We start from the raw sequence: 19,186 nt of genomic DNA, 5'->3' as shown, positions 1-19,186 counted from the left end.
ACAGATTAAGATCTGGTCAAGTTTGTCAACTCCGCCTTTTGCCCGTCCCACCCTCTAGAAATTACAGCAGGCAGGTCATAGTTCGCGTTGCCGTAACATTCCAGTCGTTTAGTTTGAGCTAACGGTTTGCAAATTATTGAATAACCTAACTGCTGACTGTATGTCGGTGTGTAGGGATGAAATTGTGAATTAGCTGGAAGTGGAACAAAATCAACTTTAGCCTTTTAGCTGTTCCCTATGCATATAGAACATTTCCCACTGAGGTAACGTGATTTTTTTTTTTTTGAAAGCTTCAAGTTAGCCCGCAAATGTTAGCAATCAGCAACTTAAAGGTAGCCTAATGTTAACGTTGGTAGCAACAGAGCAAGCCTACTGTATAACCTACCATATTTATCTATCTATGTGTTAACCATAGGTTACTTTTTATTGTATGTGGTTTTGTGTAATATCACAACAGATCTTTGTCCGCATAGGCTGTCTGAATCCGTCTAACTTCAATTGCCCAAATAGGGCTACTCCTAGGCCAATATAGCTTCTAGTAATTTGGAATTCCCGCAAAGCAATGTTATGATTGTCTTTGGGGATAAAGTGAATATCTTTGCTCGCCCCACATATTTTGTGAAAACATGGAATAGTCAAAGTGAATTCACTTTGTCTTGTAAACGTATCTTCGATCCTGTACCTGGATGAATTTTGGATGTGCGTGAACTGTGCTTTTTCAACATGGAAATAGTCAACATCATACTTTTAAGCTACTGTATGTCCTCCCTCCCCACTCCCAAGCCACAGTTTAATGGGTCATTGCAGATCTTCCAAATGCTGAACTGAGTCAAATCTGAGTCCATAAAATATCTTTGAAAATATCTTTGAAAATCCATGTTTTATAAAACCCTGCAAGTATGCCTTAAAGTCATATTCATATAGCCTAACATAGAACCTACCTTATCCTATCAGACCAGTTTATTTTCTGCAGCATTTGTGACTGCCAACCATAACATTTGAATACAATTGAGATGTCCTCATAACACAGGATGTTATAACACAGGTGTATCTCCAGGAAGTAATGTTAATTAGGCATAAACATGGATTTCCCCCATTTAAAATATTTTAGAATTGCCTGATCAGCTATGCCTGTTGTATACTCATGCATCACCAGAGGCCCCACCATTCTCACTGACCTGGCTCTTACAGGTGGACATTTTAAGGTATGCGTTTCCATTAAACACTGATATTTTGTAATAACTAAATGAAATAATTGATTTTATGACTACATATTACGTCCCCCAGGATCAAGCACTGAGTCTAATCCGACCACTTACAGTTGGACCTTTGTATAGAAGATCTGTCCTGATAGATGGGTAAGATGTTATGATGACGCCATCCAAGTTTGAATCTATCTTGCCGTAATAACAGGCTCCATCACTTCAGCATCCACAGATTTGCTGTTAGCTGCACAGCAGCTGTCTTTGTGTGTCTGTCTTGGTGCTTTGCTTTAAGATGTTATCTTAAGTTGCTTTGTTTAGGATTAAGCCTACTCCTCTTCCTGGTTTTGAGTCCGAATTGGGAAATATGGGTGGGTCAGGGTGCCCATGATTATACAGTGGATTGCATGATAGTTGCGTCAACACATTGTCGTCACATTTTAAACAGTAGAAATAATTAGAACAGTAAATGTAATGTTAGTTACTGAATGGTAACTGTCTTCATGAAGGATGAATGACAATGTCAAGAGTAAATGCAAAGTTGGGAAGATATAAGTCATACCTTTTTATGAATTGTAGCACCCCCTTGTGGTCAATAAACAAAATAACAAATTATTTATTTTGACAGCAAGGCCGACCCACACAGGTGTCTGCACACACATGTTTTGTGAAGACACATAGCCCCATTTCTGTCTTCTCCACAACCTTTGTGACACACCTTTAGTCAGCAGGCACATCCTGTCAAATTCTCTCATCTTTGTTTAATCAGAGACCTGTTATTAAATACACATGTTTTTCCACAATCAAGTGAACTGCTTTCATGGTAGATGGGCTGGGGATATGGCCGTATAATTCCCTTTAATGAACAGAATAACAAATATCTATCTATCTATCTATCTGTTTAATTTTCTATATTTTATTTTTTGTCATATTTGATAAAAAAAAAAAAACATGTCAGCTTTAGGTATCATGTCCTGTCAGAGGATGGGATTACATACATCTGCATCACAGAACCAAGTTTTGAATCCAGGCACGCTCATAAATTCCTTGATGAGGTAATTTGTGCTTCTACGGCATTTAGAATCTAAGCGTTCAGGTCAAATGTTTTCCACTGTACTGAAAGCAACCGCATAAATCATGTTGTGCTGTACACTTCATATCTGTAACTCTAAGTCATACCTAAAGATGAATTCAAAATGACAATTATGGTGTTTTTCATAAAGGAGTTAGCTGTTGCTTGATTTGTAGAAAAGTTGTTTTATGTAAGTGAAAACCATAAGTAAAGTAACTTACTCTGATCCATGCGCACTTTATCACTGTCGATAAAAATAAGACCAGGATGTGTCATAAAATTGCTTAAGACCAATGCTGTAACATCAGAAGAAGAATAGCCTTTGAGTGTGCCTTGTTATGTGTGTTGTCATGGCCGTGTATTTAGACGGAAAATATGCAAAGCAAACAGGAGAGTTACATATCAGTGACATCACCCTTTTATTTCCCTACAGCTCCAGAGGACATTTGTGAACAGCCCTCTGATAACAAGAGTGGCCTTTGCCCAGCCATACGAATTCAGCGCTGACTTCAGTCAGGTGCTCTGTAAGCAAATGGTAAGTCGCATGTCAAGATGGCTGACCCACCGGTAGCCAGTCAGTGAACGCCAGAGGAACTGTTGTGGTTAATGTGCAACCCGGCAGGGGAAGGGCGGATTACCACAGAGCCGAAGTACTTGTAACTGTTGATTCAGGTTCATGTAGACTCTTGAAGACATTCAGGAACAGGCTTTACCCTACCAATATTTGTCAGAAGGGAATGATATCAATCGTATATCAAAATATACATTTTTGAGGGATAGTTTGTGACCGTGTCAGCAGCAGATATGGTAAGTAGCCTATGAACCTTTTGTTTTTAATGCTCAATCAAGTGGTGTAAAAAAAACTGTTGTGGTTTGGCTTTATAAATTATCAGCTTCCAGTAGCATAGTTATTCATGAGAAAGAATACCCCCAAACAGGAAATGAGTGTATATGAGCTTAATCAAAATATCACATCTCTATGACCGTATGAATTGAGGACTTGTTGTAAGTCAATAAGGAAGTAGGCTTACAACATGATTACTTAACCTACATAGGATTATTTTGATGTACAGAATTGAACTGGATACACTTATAGGTAGTACCTATATTGTTTGTTTACCTATATTGAATTGTTTTCATTTGTTAAACATTTTCAAGGTACATGGTCACCTATATCAATAACATAGTCCTCATAAGTGAAGTATTGAGACAAATAAGAATACAGTTGATATTGTGGTCAACAAATGACCTTGGTGAATTAAGATGTAGCAGTAGCAGTTTATACAGCTAAATTTGACATATGAGGCTATATGATGCTTCCCGTGTTTGATAAAGTGATATATTATTGTTTGAACCTGTTAAGGCTGACTTCAGTGCCCAGCCATCATCTTCTCCAAGCAAAGTCAGTCAGGTGCAAGATCAAGTCAATGATGTCAAAGTTATCCTCAAAGACAACATCAACAAAGTCTTGGAGAGGGGAGAGAGGCTTGATGATTTGATCGACAAGACTGATGATCTACAGGCAACTGTAAGTATTTAATTGCCGGAAATTGTTGGATACGTTAACTAAATTCCTTATGACTTTAAATTTAAAGTAGTCACATGTGAAGCATGTTGGTGCATGTGGGATTGCATTTCCATTAGACAAACAGGACAGACACAGGTCCATTTTAACAATGAACACAATTGTTTGTATTCAATTGTTTGAAAGTGGAGTTCATTGTGGGGTTGTTGTTTTTTTGTCTCCTTGCAGGCAGATTCATTTCAGAAAACATCAACACGGGTTGCACGAAAATACTGGTGGAAGAATATAAAGATGATGATCATCATTGGTGTCATTGTGGTGATCATCATTGTTCTCATCATCTTGCTGGCTACTGGTGTCATCCCCTCATAACTGTCTGACTGCATGATTGTCTTTGGGCCGCAAATATGTATATATGTACTTATATGTAATATTGTATATAGAAGATTTTTATTGAATGTTTTATATCCTACTACAAGATTTTTAACTTGAATTTATTATATGTGGAATTGAACATATAAATATGGCCCAGATGTGCCATTTAATTGTTTCTAAATTGTAATTGTTTAATTCTAATAGAAACACCAACTCACTCCTATACATCAATGTCAAAGTTGAAATTACTGGACAAAATCTAAATGAATAAATGCAAATGAGTAAGTGCAAATCAGTTCAATTAGTTTCCCATACTTGAATGGTTTATTTGTTGAGAATTTTAAAAGTGTGAAAAATGTTGGGACTATAGGGGAATTCTGTCAAGTGGGCTATGTTGATAACATGTACAGTTAAATCAAATCCTGTACCAGTGGAGCCAAATGCAGTATCTGATATCACTAAGGATTTATCAAAAGAAAGCTTATATTCCACAGTGGCTTCACGTCTCTCATACATGTCATAGACTAGAATGGAGATCGTTGAATATTAACTGAAGTTTATTGTCTTTTGTTTAGAGTACTTTATCCCATGATTTGCTTCTACTTGTGACAAATATCTGAAATGGAAATAGTTTAACTGCACTAAAAGCTTTGGATAAATAAAAAAGGGCTTGCCACAAATAAAAAACAAACTGAAACAGAATGTATTCATCATGATTGAGAGCAAAATTACAAACACAATATTTAAGTACATGATCTACTTAAGATTTGAAGACATCAAGAGGTTAATTTTAAAGGTAAGATAGTCTAATGTTAACGCAACAAAATGTAACAAAAAACATGGTTTGTAACTTCTAGATCACAAGAAAAACTGCTTAATAGTTGAATGTTGGTGTTTATAACGACTTTTCCTGCCACTTCTCATTAGTCCATGATTACACAACTCTGGACACACTGTCTCACTTCATCTCCTTTTGCTCTCCTGCCGTACCTTGTACTGGACCTGGAAAAGACAAAGCCAAAATGTTAGTTATTCCTCAGAGTACAAAGTCCCTCAAATTATGTCAAAGGAATTCCATTGTTTACGATTCCATTATGGAGAAAAAATAAAGAAATATCAATGTACAATACTTTACAGTTAACAGTTACATGGAATATGGAACAACAAGTAAGTCCATAAGCTATAAATCCTGAGGTGCAACAAATCGTAGAAGTAAGACAAAGCCCAAATACAAGAAAGGCAAGCCTTCAATTGGTCAAAAAATACACATTAAAAACAGCATTACATGCAAATTTTCTGTCAACATTTGGTACTTTGATTTATCAAAAGGTTAAAAAAAAGAGAATTTTGTTAGATGAAATTGTTTAAAGAGAAGCGTTTCCACCGCTGTCAGTACAACACCACACAGTACAGATAAGAAAAAATAAAGCACTTCGACGACACAGCGGCATCCAAGTATATACCAGGTTTTAGCTCATGGACTACTGGCTATTACAGCTACCAGAGCTATAAATAAGGAAAGGCAAGCATTACAGGTAAGATTAGGAATGCAATAATATTACAGAATGACATTGAAAAGTCCAGAGAAAGCCGTATCCTTTGAAAAGTAAGTAGTTATTCTTTCAGTATGATGTCGTATTTAACGATTACTTGAAGTGCCTGTAAAAAATGGCATTAAAATTACATAAATGTATTGTATTAAATCAAAATGGATTAAAAAAAAATTGAAAGAGGAAAAAAAATAAGAAGGATAAAGCTGGACGTATCCGCTTTATTATGTTTGTTTTGTTTTGTTCACTATTGGTATACAGGATGTTGGAAGACCATACCAAATGGGAAGCATTCGAGAGCGTACGCCTCTCGTACCCTGTCCGCATTGAGCGGGCCTGAGAGAATCGGGAAGTCAGCTCATGGCCTGCAAGGAAGTCCCCGCTGGCAGGTACAAACAAGGTATATGTCAGAGTTAGGAGACAACATTCTTCGTTCTTTTTCCCTTCTTTTTTTTCCTTTGCAAATCCTTTACTTCTGGTACCCACTTAGCAGTACTGTACCTGTTAACTTTTACAGTTACAACATGGCGAAGAAAAAAAGGAAAAAGACAGCAAGGCCGTCTGTTATGTTACTGCCCCCAAAAGATTGCCGTCTCTATGTTACCACTACTGTAAAGCACTCCAGGGTGCTGTAAAAAACTTTCAAGAAGGAAAAAATTAAGCAAGTAAATTACAAAGGTAAATGTAGCATATGCAACTCAACTTTAAAATCTACTGAGGGAAAAGAAGTTTGTGATGAAATAGTTGTTAACATACCTCTGCACACTCTGTGGTGTTCATGCATTAGTATGGCTTGTAGCTGTTCTGGTGACCTCCACGCCTGGGAGATTTACCATAGCCACTCTGCTGATCTGCGGTAAAAGTGCAAATGGCACAAATAAAATTAATTGGCTTTAACCTTCATTGAAACACAGACTTCAGTAAATGTATGAATTCTCAATGTGACAACAAAATGGCCGAAATACTGATAGCATAGCTCTGAATAACTTCAACTGTGTGTGGGAAGAAAAATAGAGGGCAACTTCTCACGGGTCTGAATACGCTTCTGCAAATGGTATTACATACTGCTGTAGTCACCATATCCGTAATAGTTGTTGTAACCAGAGTAATCGTAGCCCCCATATCCTCCATAGCCTTGATTGTTGTAGCCATAGTTTCCATAGTTGCCATAGCCCTGGTTCCAATAATTGCCATATCCTTGATTCCAATTTTGATTTGGGCCTGCAAAGTAACAGTTTTACAAATAATTTGCAAAATACAGAATGTTTTCTGCACTTCCTGTTAAGACAGTAAGTTAAAGGGTTAAAGTTAAAGGGAAGGTGATACTTGCACTTCAAAAGCATACATTACCACTACAATACCATTCTTCAACAGAAGAAATGACTGAATGATGGACTCACCTCCGCCTCTTCCTCGAGACCGGACTGAATAACCTCCTCTGCCTCCCCACTGTTGCTGCTGTTGGTACTGCTCTTTCGACATGGCTACCTTTATTTCACACTAATGGGGGTAACAAGTCAGGTAATATTCACAATGTTTTTGCCAGGGGAGGGTGAAGGCTTGCATAGGAAATGTTACAAGAGATTGAAGACTTACTGCTTGACACAACAGGTAAGATATAAACTTATCCGTTTTTACTTGATCAATCACAACATGAATCAATTTGAGCCATTTACCTTACTCAAACCTATGTTATGGAATTTCTTTTCCATTATTTTCTTCACTGGTTCTTCTTCTTTGAAAGTAACAAAACAAAAGCCTCTCCTTTTATTTGTCTTATTTTCCATTGGCAATTCAATAGATTCCACCTGACAAAGGCAAAGCCAATTTGTTTCATTATTGTGTGTGTCAAATACAAATAAACAACTGGATTACCAACTAACTAAAATACACAAAACACTAAACATCCACTGGTTCCACTCAACAGTATGCTTTTTCTGACAACATCTTAGACTTTGTTGCCAATCTACAAGGGACATTTACCTCACCAAATCCATCAAAGTATTCCTTTATCTTCTCCTCAGGAGTGTCTGGTGATAGCCCGCCAACAAATATCTTCTTTACAGGCTCCTTGCTTTTCATCGCCTTGGCCTTTTTGGGGTCAATTACTTTTCCATTTAATTTGTGCTCCTTTTGTGTAATTACCTAAAAAAAAAAAAAATCCAGTCTATTGCAGGCAATAACAAAGTATCTGCCTGTATACATTGTCTAGTTCTCTTGACCATCATAAACCAACTTATTACGATTCTTCATAATGTAAAAACACATGCCTTGTCAACACTCTCAGCATCTTTAAATAATACAAAGCCAAAACCCCTGGATCGGCCTGTCATGGGATCCAGCTTCAAAGTGCAATCAACGACCTCCCCAAACTTGCTGAAGTAGTCTTTCAAATCTTTCTTGGTGGTGTCCCAACTCAGTCCACCGACAAACATCTTCCTGCAGGGGAACATGCAAAGAGCAGTTATTCCCTTGCATTGCACGTGCATTCACAAGTTATGTTATCCTTTTGCAATGTACCTTGAATGTGGTTCCTTACATGACAATCGCTATACAAGATCTACGAAATTAATAAATGTATGCCATTTACATGTAGATGCAATTGGATTAACATTATACATTTCTGTGAAAATCAATAGATACAAACAAAGATGTTAGGATTATTGACGTATTCTAAAATATCCTCCTGATTATCACGATAGCTGACCCTCCATACAGTTTAATTCATTCCCAATGACGCCATTTATAGCACATAAATTAAATCACAAATATGATGGCCATTGACAATTCCGTTAGCTCATTTGCTAAACCTACCCTGCTTCATTTTGACAGGTGTATTACTTCCTGTAAAAAGGCATTGCGTTGTTATTGCTCTCCTGTCATCACCTCTCATGAGGTACGATTACCTGCATTTACAGTGTGTAGGATACAAAATACCGTTCATCAAAGTATATGGCATAAGTATGAGTATAGTAAGTAAGAATATTTCCACAAACATATATTACCAGCCAGCAAGCTTTGAACCTATGAAAGCTAACGTAACGTTAAAAGCTAGCAGGATAACTTGATATTTTACTGACCCTTCATCTTCCTCGTTTTTGCTGGCATCAATCTTTGATCCTTCTGATTCTGCAACACTACCCTGTGGTTCTCCACCTGTTAATACTTGATCGTCATTGTTCGCTTCGCTGTCTTCTTCCATATTCATCAAGGGATCCTCGGTTAAAAACTGTTCCTCAGACATTCTTGAAGCCAGCTGGTTAACGTTGCTGTAGAAGTCGAGTGCTAGCTAACGTTATGGTTTACTGAGATAATGCTAGCTAGTTAGCTAGCACCCTTGGCTGTAACTAGACCTACTGGACAGTTAACTACACGTACTGAAACTATTTTGCGTGTATTCTGAAGAAACGGTTACATCACAGTGACTGATCTTATACTATTCCTTAATAAAGATAGTTATAACGGGTTGTCAAAAGTCGACTATCTTGCTTTGCAGTGTTGTTAGCTACTACGAAATTAATGGCGCTGCTTTCAAAATGGAGGACGGAAGTATACCAATCATAGCTGAATAATTATCAAAAAAATTCATTGGATAAGAGATGCAACGCCATATAGCCTATAGGCAAATTTTAGGTTTCTTTTTAGGTATATACGCATATACATTTATATCCTTGAAGATATGTGTGTTCCCTTGTTGGAAACAACTAAGATTTTCAGTTCTCGTCTTCTCTGATATGACGTTTTATTCGCAGCGTAGGCTCCCATAGCCATACATTTCTTTTCAGAGTGGTGCACAATCGATTTAGGTGGGACTGTTCATAGGCTACTAACAGCATAGGCCTACTGATTCCTTTGTTCCTGTTCAGCGATTATTATGATGACCGTACAGTCTCAGATCTCTCTGGCTATTGGCAGAAATTGTGATGTTCAAACCAACCAGCATGTGGAGCCATACAGCTTATGAATATCAGATCATGCTCATCAGGAGGGACATTCCAGAATTAGAGGACATTTTGGCATTTACACTTCTTAAATATTTATTTTCTATTTTAACATTTTATGTTGAATATTTAAAAAATATAGGTCATAAACTACTAAATTATATGATTTGTCAAGCTCAGGCATCAACGGTACTTTTTCCACCTCAAATGTTTTATTTGCTGTGTACATGTAGTTATACGCAACCCTGTTACAAATACAAAATAGCATGAAAAAAGTATATTTTTAAAATATTTTTCAGTAAATCCTTTTTCATTCAAGAAAGGAAGTCATTTTACACTGAATAGTCATATGATTTCAGGTAAGATTGTTAATATATATTATATATGTTAATTAGACTAACTATCACAGGCTTAATTATCTTCCATTTGAACAGTGACACAGTTTTGTTTATAATTCCAGTATCTATTCTCAAATATGCTCAGATACATTGTGCATATAATCATATAAGCTGTTCTAAGGACTATTGATGTCATTTTTTGTGTGATAGCAAAATTACTTACCATTATTTATCCTTATTTTAATAAAAATGTTTTTGTAACAGGGTTGCAAATTGAGTCATAACATCATAAATCTGTAGAAATCCATTAGAAATTCTGATATTAGGCCTATCTATTGCAAATAATCACAAATATCTAACCAAAATGTGTTTATTTTCAGCTGTAATTGAATCTCAACATGTATTCTAGCACACTATGCTGCAATGACGCTGTACTAACAGAAGAAAATCTGGCAATTTATTTAAAATATGTAAATAATGTTTAATTATACAAATAAATTAATTTTTATAATTTAACTCAGCATATTTAATCATAAATATATCATAGTTAACAAAAAATACCCTGATAACTATGATAATAACCATGTTACTTTAATTAGAGTAACAGGGTTGCGAGTAACAGGGTTGCAAATTAATGCTAATATAGCATCTACCTTATGAACAGAAGCTAGCTGTAAACTTTAGCTATTTTACCAAGGTCAAGGACCAATGTGGTTATACAAATACAGAAAATAAAAATTGAAATTATTCAACATTAATCTTAAAACATGAGTAACAGGGTTGCGTGGTTAAGCTTTACGTACTCAATTATCCCAGAAAAGTTTGAAAATATATTAAAATTGGAAGAGGACACTCACCTTTTGTCTACCCATGTTTTTTGAAAATGATTGGATGATGTCATTTCTTGTTTGTAATATGACATACTATTTTAACCCTTTATCAGCCAGGCAAAAATGGTATTGGTAACAGGGTTGCGTGCCCATTCGGGGACACAACTTCATGGCACAATAAATAGTATTCAAAATATGTTATAATCAAAGAAATTCTTTTTTACAGATACAATAGATGCGTATCCACAAAATACTGCAAAAGATAATATATCAAAGACTTATTTTAGCTGTTCAATTTGGTTTAAAAGTTGGTCATCAGGAGCCGGGGACAGGATAAAAACCCCATTTTAAGGGGTGTTCCAGAACTAATCGGTATTTTTAATCATGTAAAGGAACCACTTTTCCCCAGCAGATTATTATGTTTTGCTTTATGACAGTTTCACTTGCAGGTTATGTAAACATTTTTGTTATTTTGGACTTGAGTATTTGAAATATCAGGGGGACACACCAAATGTCCTCTAATTCTGGAATGTCCCAGGAGGTGATGCACATCAGAGAATGTCTAATAAGGGTAGATGGGCTCTGCACATCAAGGCAGAAGACAATAACTGTTTTGTTGCCAGATCTACCCACATCTATAATTAGATAGGGAAACAGTCTAAGTTTAGGCCCTGTACGCCTGGTGCAAATCGGTGCCAGCATCACACTGTCTTGGCAGTTGGCATTTTCTCACCAGGCCTACCCACAATAGCCTATCTCTAATGTTAGTGTCCATGGGTCCTAAGATGAAGTGTGGTCAGGCACGTTGTTGCGGCATTGCTATTTTGAGGCAGCAGAGTGATGCACGATTGACCAGTAAAAACCTTGTCTGAAGCCAATGGCATAGCCACTGTTAGGCTATAGGCCAAGAGCACATTATCAAAATATGCACCTGAATACACAGAGTGCATAGCCTATACACTGCTTGTTATAACCTACACACAGGGACAAGCAGCAGTGTGCAAGCATTGAAATGTTTAAAAATATAAAAGATCACAATCTGAAAGGTTATTCTTATTGGCTACATCAATAAGCCAGTAGGCCTACTACAGAGAATGCCATGAGGTTTGGCCCCATGATGATCACATCCCTGGTTAATCCCCAGATGACCCTGTTAATTTCCTCTGACTGTAGCCTACTCAGAACCGTCCATGCAGCAGGGCTAAAAGATCACACTGTTTGCATGCACATGTGCTCACTATCAATCACCTGGTGCTGCATGTTCTGCTTCTCCAGGCGCAAGAATCGGTGCGGACTTCCATGCCCATTTAGTGGCTATTGCTCAACACTGTAAGGTGATCAGACAGGACGCGCTTTGCCGCTTCTAAAGGTGCAATATGTTTTTATAAAAATGTGAGTTGAACTTTTTTTCAATTCGAGGTGCTCTGGGCGCATACCATACGAAAAAACATTAAAAAACAAAAAAAGGCGCACCTCACTGCAAGGTTTAGGTTTCTTACAATACGAAACAACATTTAAAAAAAAAAAAGGCGCACCTCACTGCAAAAATCATGTCCTGTCTGAACGTTCCCTAGGCCTAGTGTGCAGTCTCTCAGGTCTGGTATGACCTGCTGTCTCCTTTAAGGAGTGGACATTCCCTTAATTTACCCTTCTCATTTTCTTTCCTGTTCTCTGACCCCCTCTCTGCGCACTGTCTCTATGACCTTCACAGGCAGAGATACGTTTCTCATACACACTCATATAGCCTAGACAAACAAGATTTGTTCCTTACGCAGTTGTTTTGCTTACTTACAGAATCAGCATGGTACCCGGTGACTGTGGAGTCACAGAAACGAATAACTCAAAGAGAAGAGTACATTTTTAGCTATATTTTAATGGGGAAAGATATTTGACTCAAATAATTAATCAAAGTCATATTTAATAACAATATATGAATTATGATGCACCATATTTCTCCTGTCAAAATACAATAATTGAAGAATATTCTAATTAAATTGTTTGATTGTACAGACTTGCTTCCTGACTGTAACCCCAGTGACTGTAACCCCATAACTGTAACCTAAGTGACAATTTGGAGAAAAAATGATATCGCTAGTCTGGGCACCTGTGGTTAATTTTCAATTTCCAAGGGGCATAACCATCAAATTAAACTGAAGTTGTTATTAAAACATTAAACTCCTACTGAAGTGTGTTGGAAGTACTGCAAACATATTTTTTAAATGCATTTGTTTATTAATTTTCAAAGGAAATACACATATGTGTCGTGACGCCATCAGTGCAGCCATTCATTTGTGTAAAAAAGTGTTTCAATGGGGCTCCTCTGTTGGTCATCAAAAAACTTACTGAACAACAAAGAATTAATCTTTAGACTTAGTTAACCAGTAACAGGTGTGTTGTTGTTGCTACTGTTGTAACAATCACATAGCAGTGTCTCCCTCTAAGGTTTGCCAGTAAGTCTTAATGTGTGCATTGCATTTGCACTCGGTTGTCGGCCTTGACCATCGCATCCCATCAGATAGTGAGCCAGCGGAACATGTATAGACAGCAACTTTGTTACTTCACTAATGACAGTTATTGCATTCTGTCGACCTGCCACAGGAGTGTTCTTTGGGCATGTCATCTCAGGAAGTCTTTACAGACAGCACCTAGGCGGCCTACCTCACAAACAAGTAGTCACCACACTCGACACACAAAACACTCATAATCAAGGACCGGAACTATCAGTTTTAGAACCTAAATTAATTATTATTTTGTCTGCAGTAACCTCAGTACTGTGTAATTCTCTATTACAGGGATTTATGAGATTGTGGGTGAAAATTAGGTCAGCTCTTCTTGCCAAAGTCATACAACCCCAAAATCTATTCCATTGTCAGGGTGGGATTAAGGGTGTGTCACAGAGAGAGAAAAGAGACTCTTTCAGTGACCTTATAGATGTAATCAATAGCTTAAAATAGTCCACTAAAACACAGTCAATGGTCTACTAGGTTTCTGCTGGTCTTGCAGAAACCATTTTGTTGCTGGTTCAAATAGTGGCCAGAGTAGCCATTGTCTTGTATGGTGGTCCTCAGGGCTGGAATAACAGGTCTAGCCATGCCTGAACTGGGAACTGGTGTAGTAAGTCAGAGACACATAGACATGCACACATTGTTTGCATCTGAAAGAGGAGAAGCATGTCAGTCTCCATCACCACAATAACAGCACAAGAGCTTGTTATAGTAATTATCGTAGAGGGGGCCTCCAACTATAATACCATGCACTGCTGGTAGCTTTTCAATAATGAAACTCAAGAGCTTGTCATTGCAGGTACTATGCACTCTGAGTCTGTTCATACATGGTCCCCAGTTTCACTGAGACTTACAAAGTGTAATAGTAGATGGGTTTCAGCTGCATGTCAATTTTGAGTAGATTAGATTAGATTCAACTTTACTGTCATTGTGCAGAGTACAAGTACAGAGACAACGAAATGCAGTTTGCGTCTAACCAGAGGTGCAAAAAAGCAGAAAAGTGCAATGTGCTATACACAGTATAGGCAGTTGGTGCATTAAACAGTATAAGATATTGTCAGGGCAGCCGTGGCCCACTGGTTAGCACTCTGGACTTGTAACCGGAGGGTTGCCGGTTCGAGCCCCGACCAGTGGGCTGCGGCTGAAGTGCCCTTGAGCAAGGCACCTAACCCCTCACTGCTCCCCGAGCGCCGCCGTTGTAGCAGCTCACTGCGCTGGGATTAGTGTGTGCTTCACCTCACTGTGTCTTCACTGTGTGCTGTTTGTGTTTCACTAATTCACCGATTGGGTTAAATGCAGAGAGCAAATTTCCCTCACGGGATCAAAAAAGTATATATACTTATACTTATACTTATATATAGTGCAGTGTAGACAATAGTGTACAGTTAAGAAGATGGAATGGTTTAAAGAATGGTTTACAGTCGGGGGATCACCGGGGTGCAGAGCTAGAGTTCAGTAAGGTGACAGCCGCAGGGAAGAGGTTTCCTTTGAACCTGCTGGTTTGGTTGCGGAGAGACCTGTAACGGCTCCTGGAGGGGAGTGGGGTGAACAGTCTGTGGTTAGGGTTCCTTACGCAAGCATCGCTTGCCCTGGATGGCCTCGATGAGGGGAGTGAGGAATCAGTGATGCGTTGAGGAGTTTTCACCACCCTCTGAAGTGCTTTACCGTCGGAGGCAGAGCAGTTGCCATATCATCAGTGTTGCCACAGTTAAGTAATCTGATACTGATTACTCCTTTAAAAAGTAACTTAGTTACTTTACTGATTACTTGATTTTAAAAGTAACTAAGTTAGATTACAAGTTACTTTATTAGTTACTTTCAGCAGCTGCCGACAATACCCCCACCGCCTCAACATAAAAATGATAACCGGTTTTGCCAATACTCACTATACTGGAAGTGCATTTTAACAGTAATGTCGACAATGTATAGTAGACCCAACCTAACCTACTTAGATACTGAAATTCAGATGTTTGTTCAATAATGTCTAGTCAGTACACCAAATAAGGAAGGCCTATTGATAGAAATTGTGATAGTAAAATATGTAGATTTTGGTAGTTTGGTCTTTTCATGTAGCCTTGGCAACTAGGCATCTAGTATTGGCCTGAGTAATATGCAAATGAAATTACACTTGTTAAACTCACCTCAACAAGTATTTTGCAATCATTTAACCCGCCGTGAGCAATGCTAAAGTCACTGTTACAAACAGTGCAGTGTGCAAGACTATCATTATGTTTTACTCTTATGAGACAATTGGGTACACTTTTGTGTAGTCTGATGTGAAATGGGTCTTAAATGTTCCTTTTTGAGGGGCACTGACTCTGCCATGACGCTCCTGTTCCTAGATACACTGACTGAACTGATTAATTAAGTTAGGGAGAAAAGAGATATAGCCTAAGCCCACCTACACTGAAAACTGATTGGTTGATTTAGCAAAACAGACCAGGCCTCATTTATAAAGCGTTCTTACGCACAGATTTGATCTTAGATGGTGCGTACGCTCAAATCCATGCCAACGCTCAGACTTGGCGCGTTATCCATGGATTTTTGAAAACCTTAGGCCTATACCTAACACCCTGCCAAAAATCAAAAACTTATCCAGAAGTGCCCAATTTTCATGAATTGCATCCTAGCTAACGTCAGGTTCAAACTTGACGTACGACCATTTCCTTGTGGTAATGCCGGGGTACTGCAAGTAATCTGAGGTCTAAGTGCGATGCATTTTCAAAATTCCAAGACCAACGATCTCATGTCTTTCTTTGCCATTTGCATGATCAATATCAGAAGATTTTTAAAGATGTTTTTGGACGCAGCTTAATGTTTCATGGTTTGGCATAAAACTGCTAATGAGAACTATAGCCCACTTTAGAAAATGAAAAAAACTTATAGCTTACTTATTTTATAATAAAAAACACCAAGACCTATGATAGAATGATTGAAACATTCTTACAGGTGATCTAGTATATTTAGTGTTCTCACCAATCTAATATTGACCATAAAATGTCCAATTGCCCTCGTTTAGGAGAGGAAAAGTACATTTGTGGCAGGGATGTAGTGGTAAAATAAGAGGTGGGTGAACTATGAATTCTGCAATCTCGGTGAGGTGGACTGCGCCATGCGGTATCGGATTTTTAAAAAGGCATTCAGAACATGTTTGATAACGGTGGAGGTTATTGTACAGTATTGGGAATATAAGATAGTACTGGATAATACAGTTTTGAATATTAAAAGTGAATAAACTCTTTTGAGAGGTGGATAAACTCTAATAAGAGGTGGGTAGGCCTAAACTCTATTTCTGAAATTTCAGAGGTGGATAAACTGTGTTTACTCGCGTTTAGCCTCCACTACATCCTAATTTGCGCTCATAGGCCTATTCCCAGCTTCGTAACAGAAAGGTAATATTTGAATGTAAGCTATACAATGTAGCCTAGGCTATAGATATTCTATATCATATATAGCCTACACAACCAAGGGACGGAAGTTATCTTCTGAAAGCAAGGCATCTTCATATTTAGTGTTGCGTCGGAGTTGCGTAAAGAGGTGCAGAGCGCTAGCCTGGCCTTGGCCTGTCTACGTACTTCCGGTCGATTTCTTTTCCCTACAGTACTCCGTCTGGAATAGGTTGATTCACGCTCGTTTACTTCGGCAGTTGGGCAGCCGACCAACCAGCGAACAGAGGGCGTCCCTGAGAGCGATTACGTACTCAGGCATGGTGTTTAGCTACGTCCCCGCCCCTGAAGCAGATCGCTTGGAATACATTAACGTAGGGAGCGAAAAGGGCTTATATTTATGAAATCTTTGAGCAAATGTGAATAATAGTTTAGCCTATTAACAGGAGTGTCACGAACGAAGTGGAGTAGGATGTTATATCGTCAGCTAAACTTTAGTCATAGATTTTGTCACTTGAAATAGGCTACGGACGTACTCGAGTCAAACTCTAGTTTAGTAGGCTACATGGTCGCGTCAAAATCACTATTTTTAACGCTAAGAAGGCTCGACATAACTTGAAACTTTGATCGAAGCATCATCGGTGTCTCTACATATGAACTCGAGCATTAAGAACATTATTCGTGTACACATAGTTTACTAAAAAGAAAGATTTTGGAGAACTCCATCCTTGCAAGATGGCAAGATGGCAGCGAGCAGAAAAAACAAGTGAGTTGTTCAAAACCTCTCTTTTAGTAAACTCTGTGTACACCAACAATGTTCTCAATGCTCGAGTTCATGTGTAGAGACACTGATGATACTTCGATCAAAGTTTCATGTTGTGTCGAGCCTTCATAGTATTTGAAAAATAGCGATTTTGACGCGATTGTATCAAAAAAGTAGTAGCCCTATAGGAATCCCATTCAAAAGGTCATTTCACCCGAAAACGACAACGCATACAAGCTTAAAAGTGGCGCTTTGGACGTACTTATGCATTATGAAAGTTTGACTTGGGTACATTCACAAAACACTATATGATGCATTTTGGCTAGAGTTATGCAGATGAAACGTGTGATTGTTTGCTGATAAGATGCACCCGTGCTTGTTATGGGCGTGCTGCAGAGAAACTTCTCTGTATGACGAAACGCTGGTTGTTAGTGATTGGTTCAAAGCGGTTCAAAGGAACTCCAATAGAGTGGTGAAGTCCCGCCCCTTCCGTTTGCCTCCATGGGACCTATCTTTCAAAAAAATTTGAACGGCAGTCTATGGCGAAAAAGAAATTATTTTCTGGTCCCTGTTGACTTATGCCTTGAATTACCCATATGATGTTTGTCAATTTTAAAGACAATTTTTCATGTAAAGACATTTGCAGTTTGTTTCGTAACTATTGAATTACAACATTGTGAAAGATCGTAATTCCAACGACTACAAACCCATCAGTCGCGCTAGTGACGTTAGCTCATTCACAGCCACACTAGATTGTACAAGCATACCAGCAACAGGTCTTAATTGGGTTTTCCTTGCCGAAGAAAATACCATGAGTCAGAGGATTAAACACATCAGGTAAGTTGTATTCGTCCATAGACTGTACATTACATACTGTTAAGTGACATAGCAGGCAGCAAGATGCAACCGTTAACTAGCATAACAGCTCTTATCGTTTCATTACGTTGGTGACGTACATCGTTCGAGACGAGAGATGTAGTCCACTGAGTGGATTCGCACAAAACCAACATAACTTTTGAAGTCTATCGAACAACAGTACTTTCTTGACGTGAAAATTTATCTTTTAAATTCACACACATCATATGTGAAATTTGTGGCACAATTCAAACTGGACCAAAAAATAATTGTTATCTCTCCATTAACTCCCGTTCATAATTTTTTGAAAGATAGGTCCCATGGACCGGAAGTAGAAGGGGCGGGACTTCACCACTCTATGATTTTAAACCTCAAACTGTGCCCTCCCACCCGGAAATAAACGAACGCCTATGGATCTAGGCCAGACCAGAGCCCATCTACGGAGAGCCTTGCCACTCCGTATTAAGTCCCATTGTACCGAATTTTGGATGCAGTTCCACCAGAGTTCCACTGGGGGCGATCGCCATGAGTGCAGAATGAATGGGAGTCAATGGAGCTAGACGGCTAAATTTGTCTCTTTCACCTGATTGTCGTTGACAAATCTCAGATTTGATTGTAGTTTGTATAACTTCAACATGGGTTATAGGTCAAAAGTTAAATGAACGAGTACTTATGTCCTTTTGATTTCTTACAGGTTGGGTCGTTGTTGCACATAACACGCTAGCATTGTGCTAATGAATGACGTCATTGACACATTTTAAAGGCTTTTTAGAACAATTAAGTGACTTTTAAAAATATAATACTCAACCAAGTGTATTTTCTTTGCCTCCCCTTTCTCAATACTC

The 19,186-nt window shown here is 38.2% G+C and overlaps 2 protein-coding genes across 18 annotated transcripts; one reads left to right on the top strand and one right to left on the bottom strand.

Annotated features, from left to right (window-relative positions):
* The first annotated feature begins 44 nt into the window (after positions 1-44).
* On the top strand, positions 45-4,876 carry si:ch73-234b20.5 (uncharacterized protein LOC449923 homolog). 2 transcript variants are annotated; one of them, XM_042059132.1, is made up of 7 exons: positions 45-263; positions 1,112-1,205; positions 1,288-1,358; positions 2,161-2,257; positions 2,708-2,809; positions 3,638-3,802; positions 4,028-4,876. In XM_042059132.1, exons 2-7 carry the CDS (start codon positions 1,128-1,130, stop codon positions 4,169-4,171), a joined length of 657 nt encoding a protein of 218 aa, XP_041915066.1. In that variant the 5' UTR covers positions 45-263; positions 1,112-1,127; the 3' UTR covers positions 4,172-4,876. The 2 variants fall into 2 exon arrangements, with proteins under 2 accessions (XP_041915066.1, XP_041915067.1); XM_042059133.1 differs by lacking the exons at positions 45-263; positions 1,112-1,205; positions 1,288-1,358; positions 2,161-2,257; positions 2,708-2,809 and adding an exon at positions 2,828-3,081.
* hnrnpd (heterogeneous nuclear ribonucleoprotein D) lies at positions 4,714-9,624 on the bottom strand. Of its 16 annotated transcripts, XR_006021513.1 has the most exons (9): positions 8,805-9,624; positions 7,995-8,163; positions 7,708-7,869; positions 7,401-7,532; positions 7,125-7,224; positions 6,790-6,945; positions 6,481-6,575; positions 6,004-6,106; positions 4,714-5,176 (listed from the first exon to the last, which is right to left on the bottom strand). XR_006021513.1 is itself a non-coding variant. In XM_042059123.1 (8 exons), exons 1-7 carry the CDS (start codon positions 8,966-8,968, stop codon positions 6,508-6,510), a joined length of 951 nt encoding a protein of 316 aa, XP_041915057.1. In that variant the 5' UTR covers positions 8,969-9,624; the 3' UTR covers positions 4,714-6,106; positions 6,481-6,507. The 16 variants fall into 16 exon arrangements, 10 of the variants coding, with proteins under 10 accessions (XP_041915057.1, XP_041915056.1, XP_041915059.1 ...); XR_006021512.1 differs by having other exon boundaries at positions 6,004-6,575; XR_006021517.1 differs by having other exon boundaries at positions 4,714-6,106; positions 6,754-6,945; positions 8,805-9,623.
* Between the last annotated feature and the right edge of the window lie 9,562 nt (positions 9,625-19,186).

The sequence above is a fragment of the Alosa sapidissima genome, chromosome 13 (assembly GCF_018492685.1).
Source record: "Alosa sapidissima isolate fAloSap1 chromosome 13, fAloSap1.pri, whole genome shotgun sequence".
NCBI lineage: Eukaryota > Metazoa > Chordata > Actinopteri > Clupeiformes > Clupeidae > Alosa > Alosa sapidissima.
Note: the sequence above shows the minus strand (reverse complement) of the source record. Positions and strands in the feature narration are given on the sequence as shown.

Excerpts from the sequence above, each read along its gene's own strand:
- hnrnpd (XM_042059123.1), bottom strand. The coding sequence starts at position 8,968 with ATGTCTGAGGAACAGTTTTTAACCGAGGATCCCTTGATGAATATGGAA. Across the intron at positions 8,164-8,804 it reads AAAAACGAGGAAGATGAAGG|GAAGATGTTTGTCGGTGGAC; the intron begins GTCAGTAAAATA and ends GTTCCCCTGCAG. Across the intron at positions 6,576-6,789 it reads CGGATATGGTGACTACAGCA|ATCAGCAGAGTGGCTATGGT; the intron begins GTATGTAATACC and ends CTTTTACCGCAG.
- si:ch73-234b20.5 (XM_042059132.1), top strand. The coding sequence starts at position 1,128 with ATGCCTGTTGTATACTCATGCATCACCAGAGGCCCCACCATTCTCACT. Across the intron at positions 1,359-2,160 it reads AGATCTGTCCTGATAGATGG|CTTTAGGTATCATGTCCTGT; the intron begins GTAAGATGTTAT and ends AAAACATGTCAG. Across the intron at positions 2,258-2,707 it reads CTCATAAATTCCTTGATGAG|CTCCAGAGGACATTTGTGAA; the intron begins GTAATTTGTGCT and ends ATTTCCCTACAG.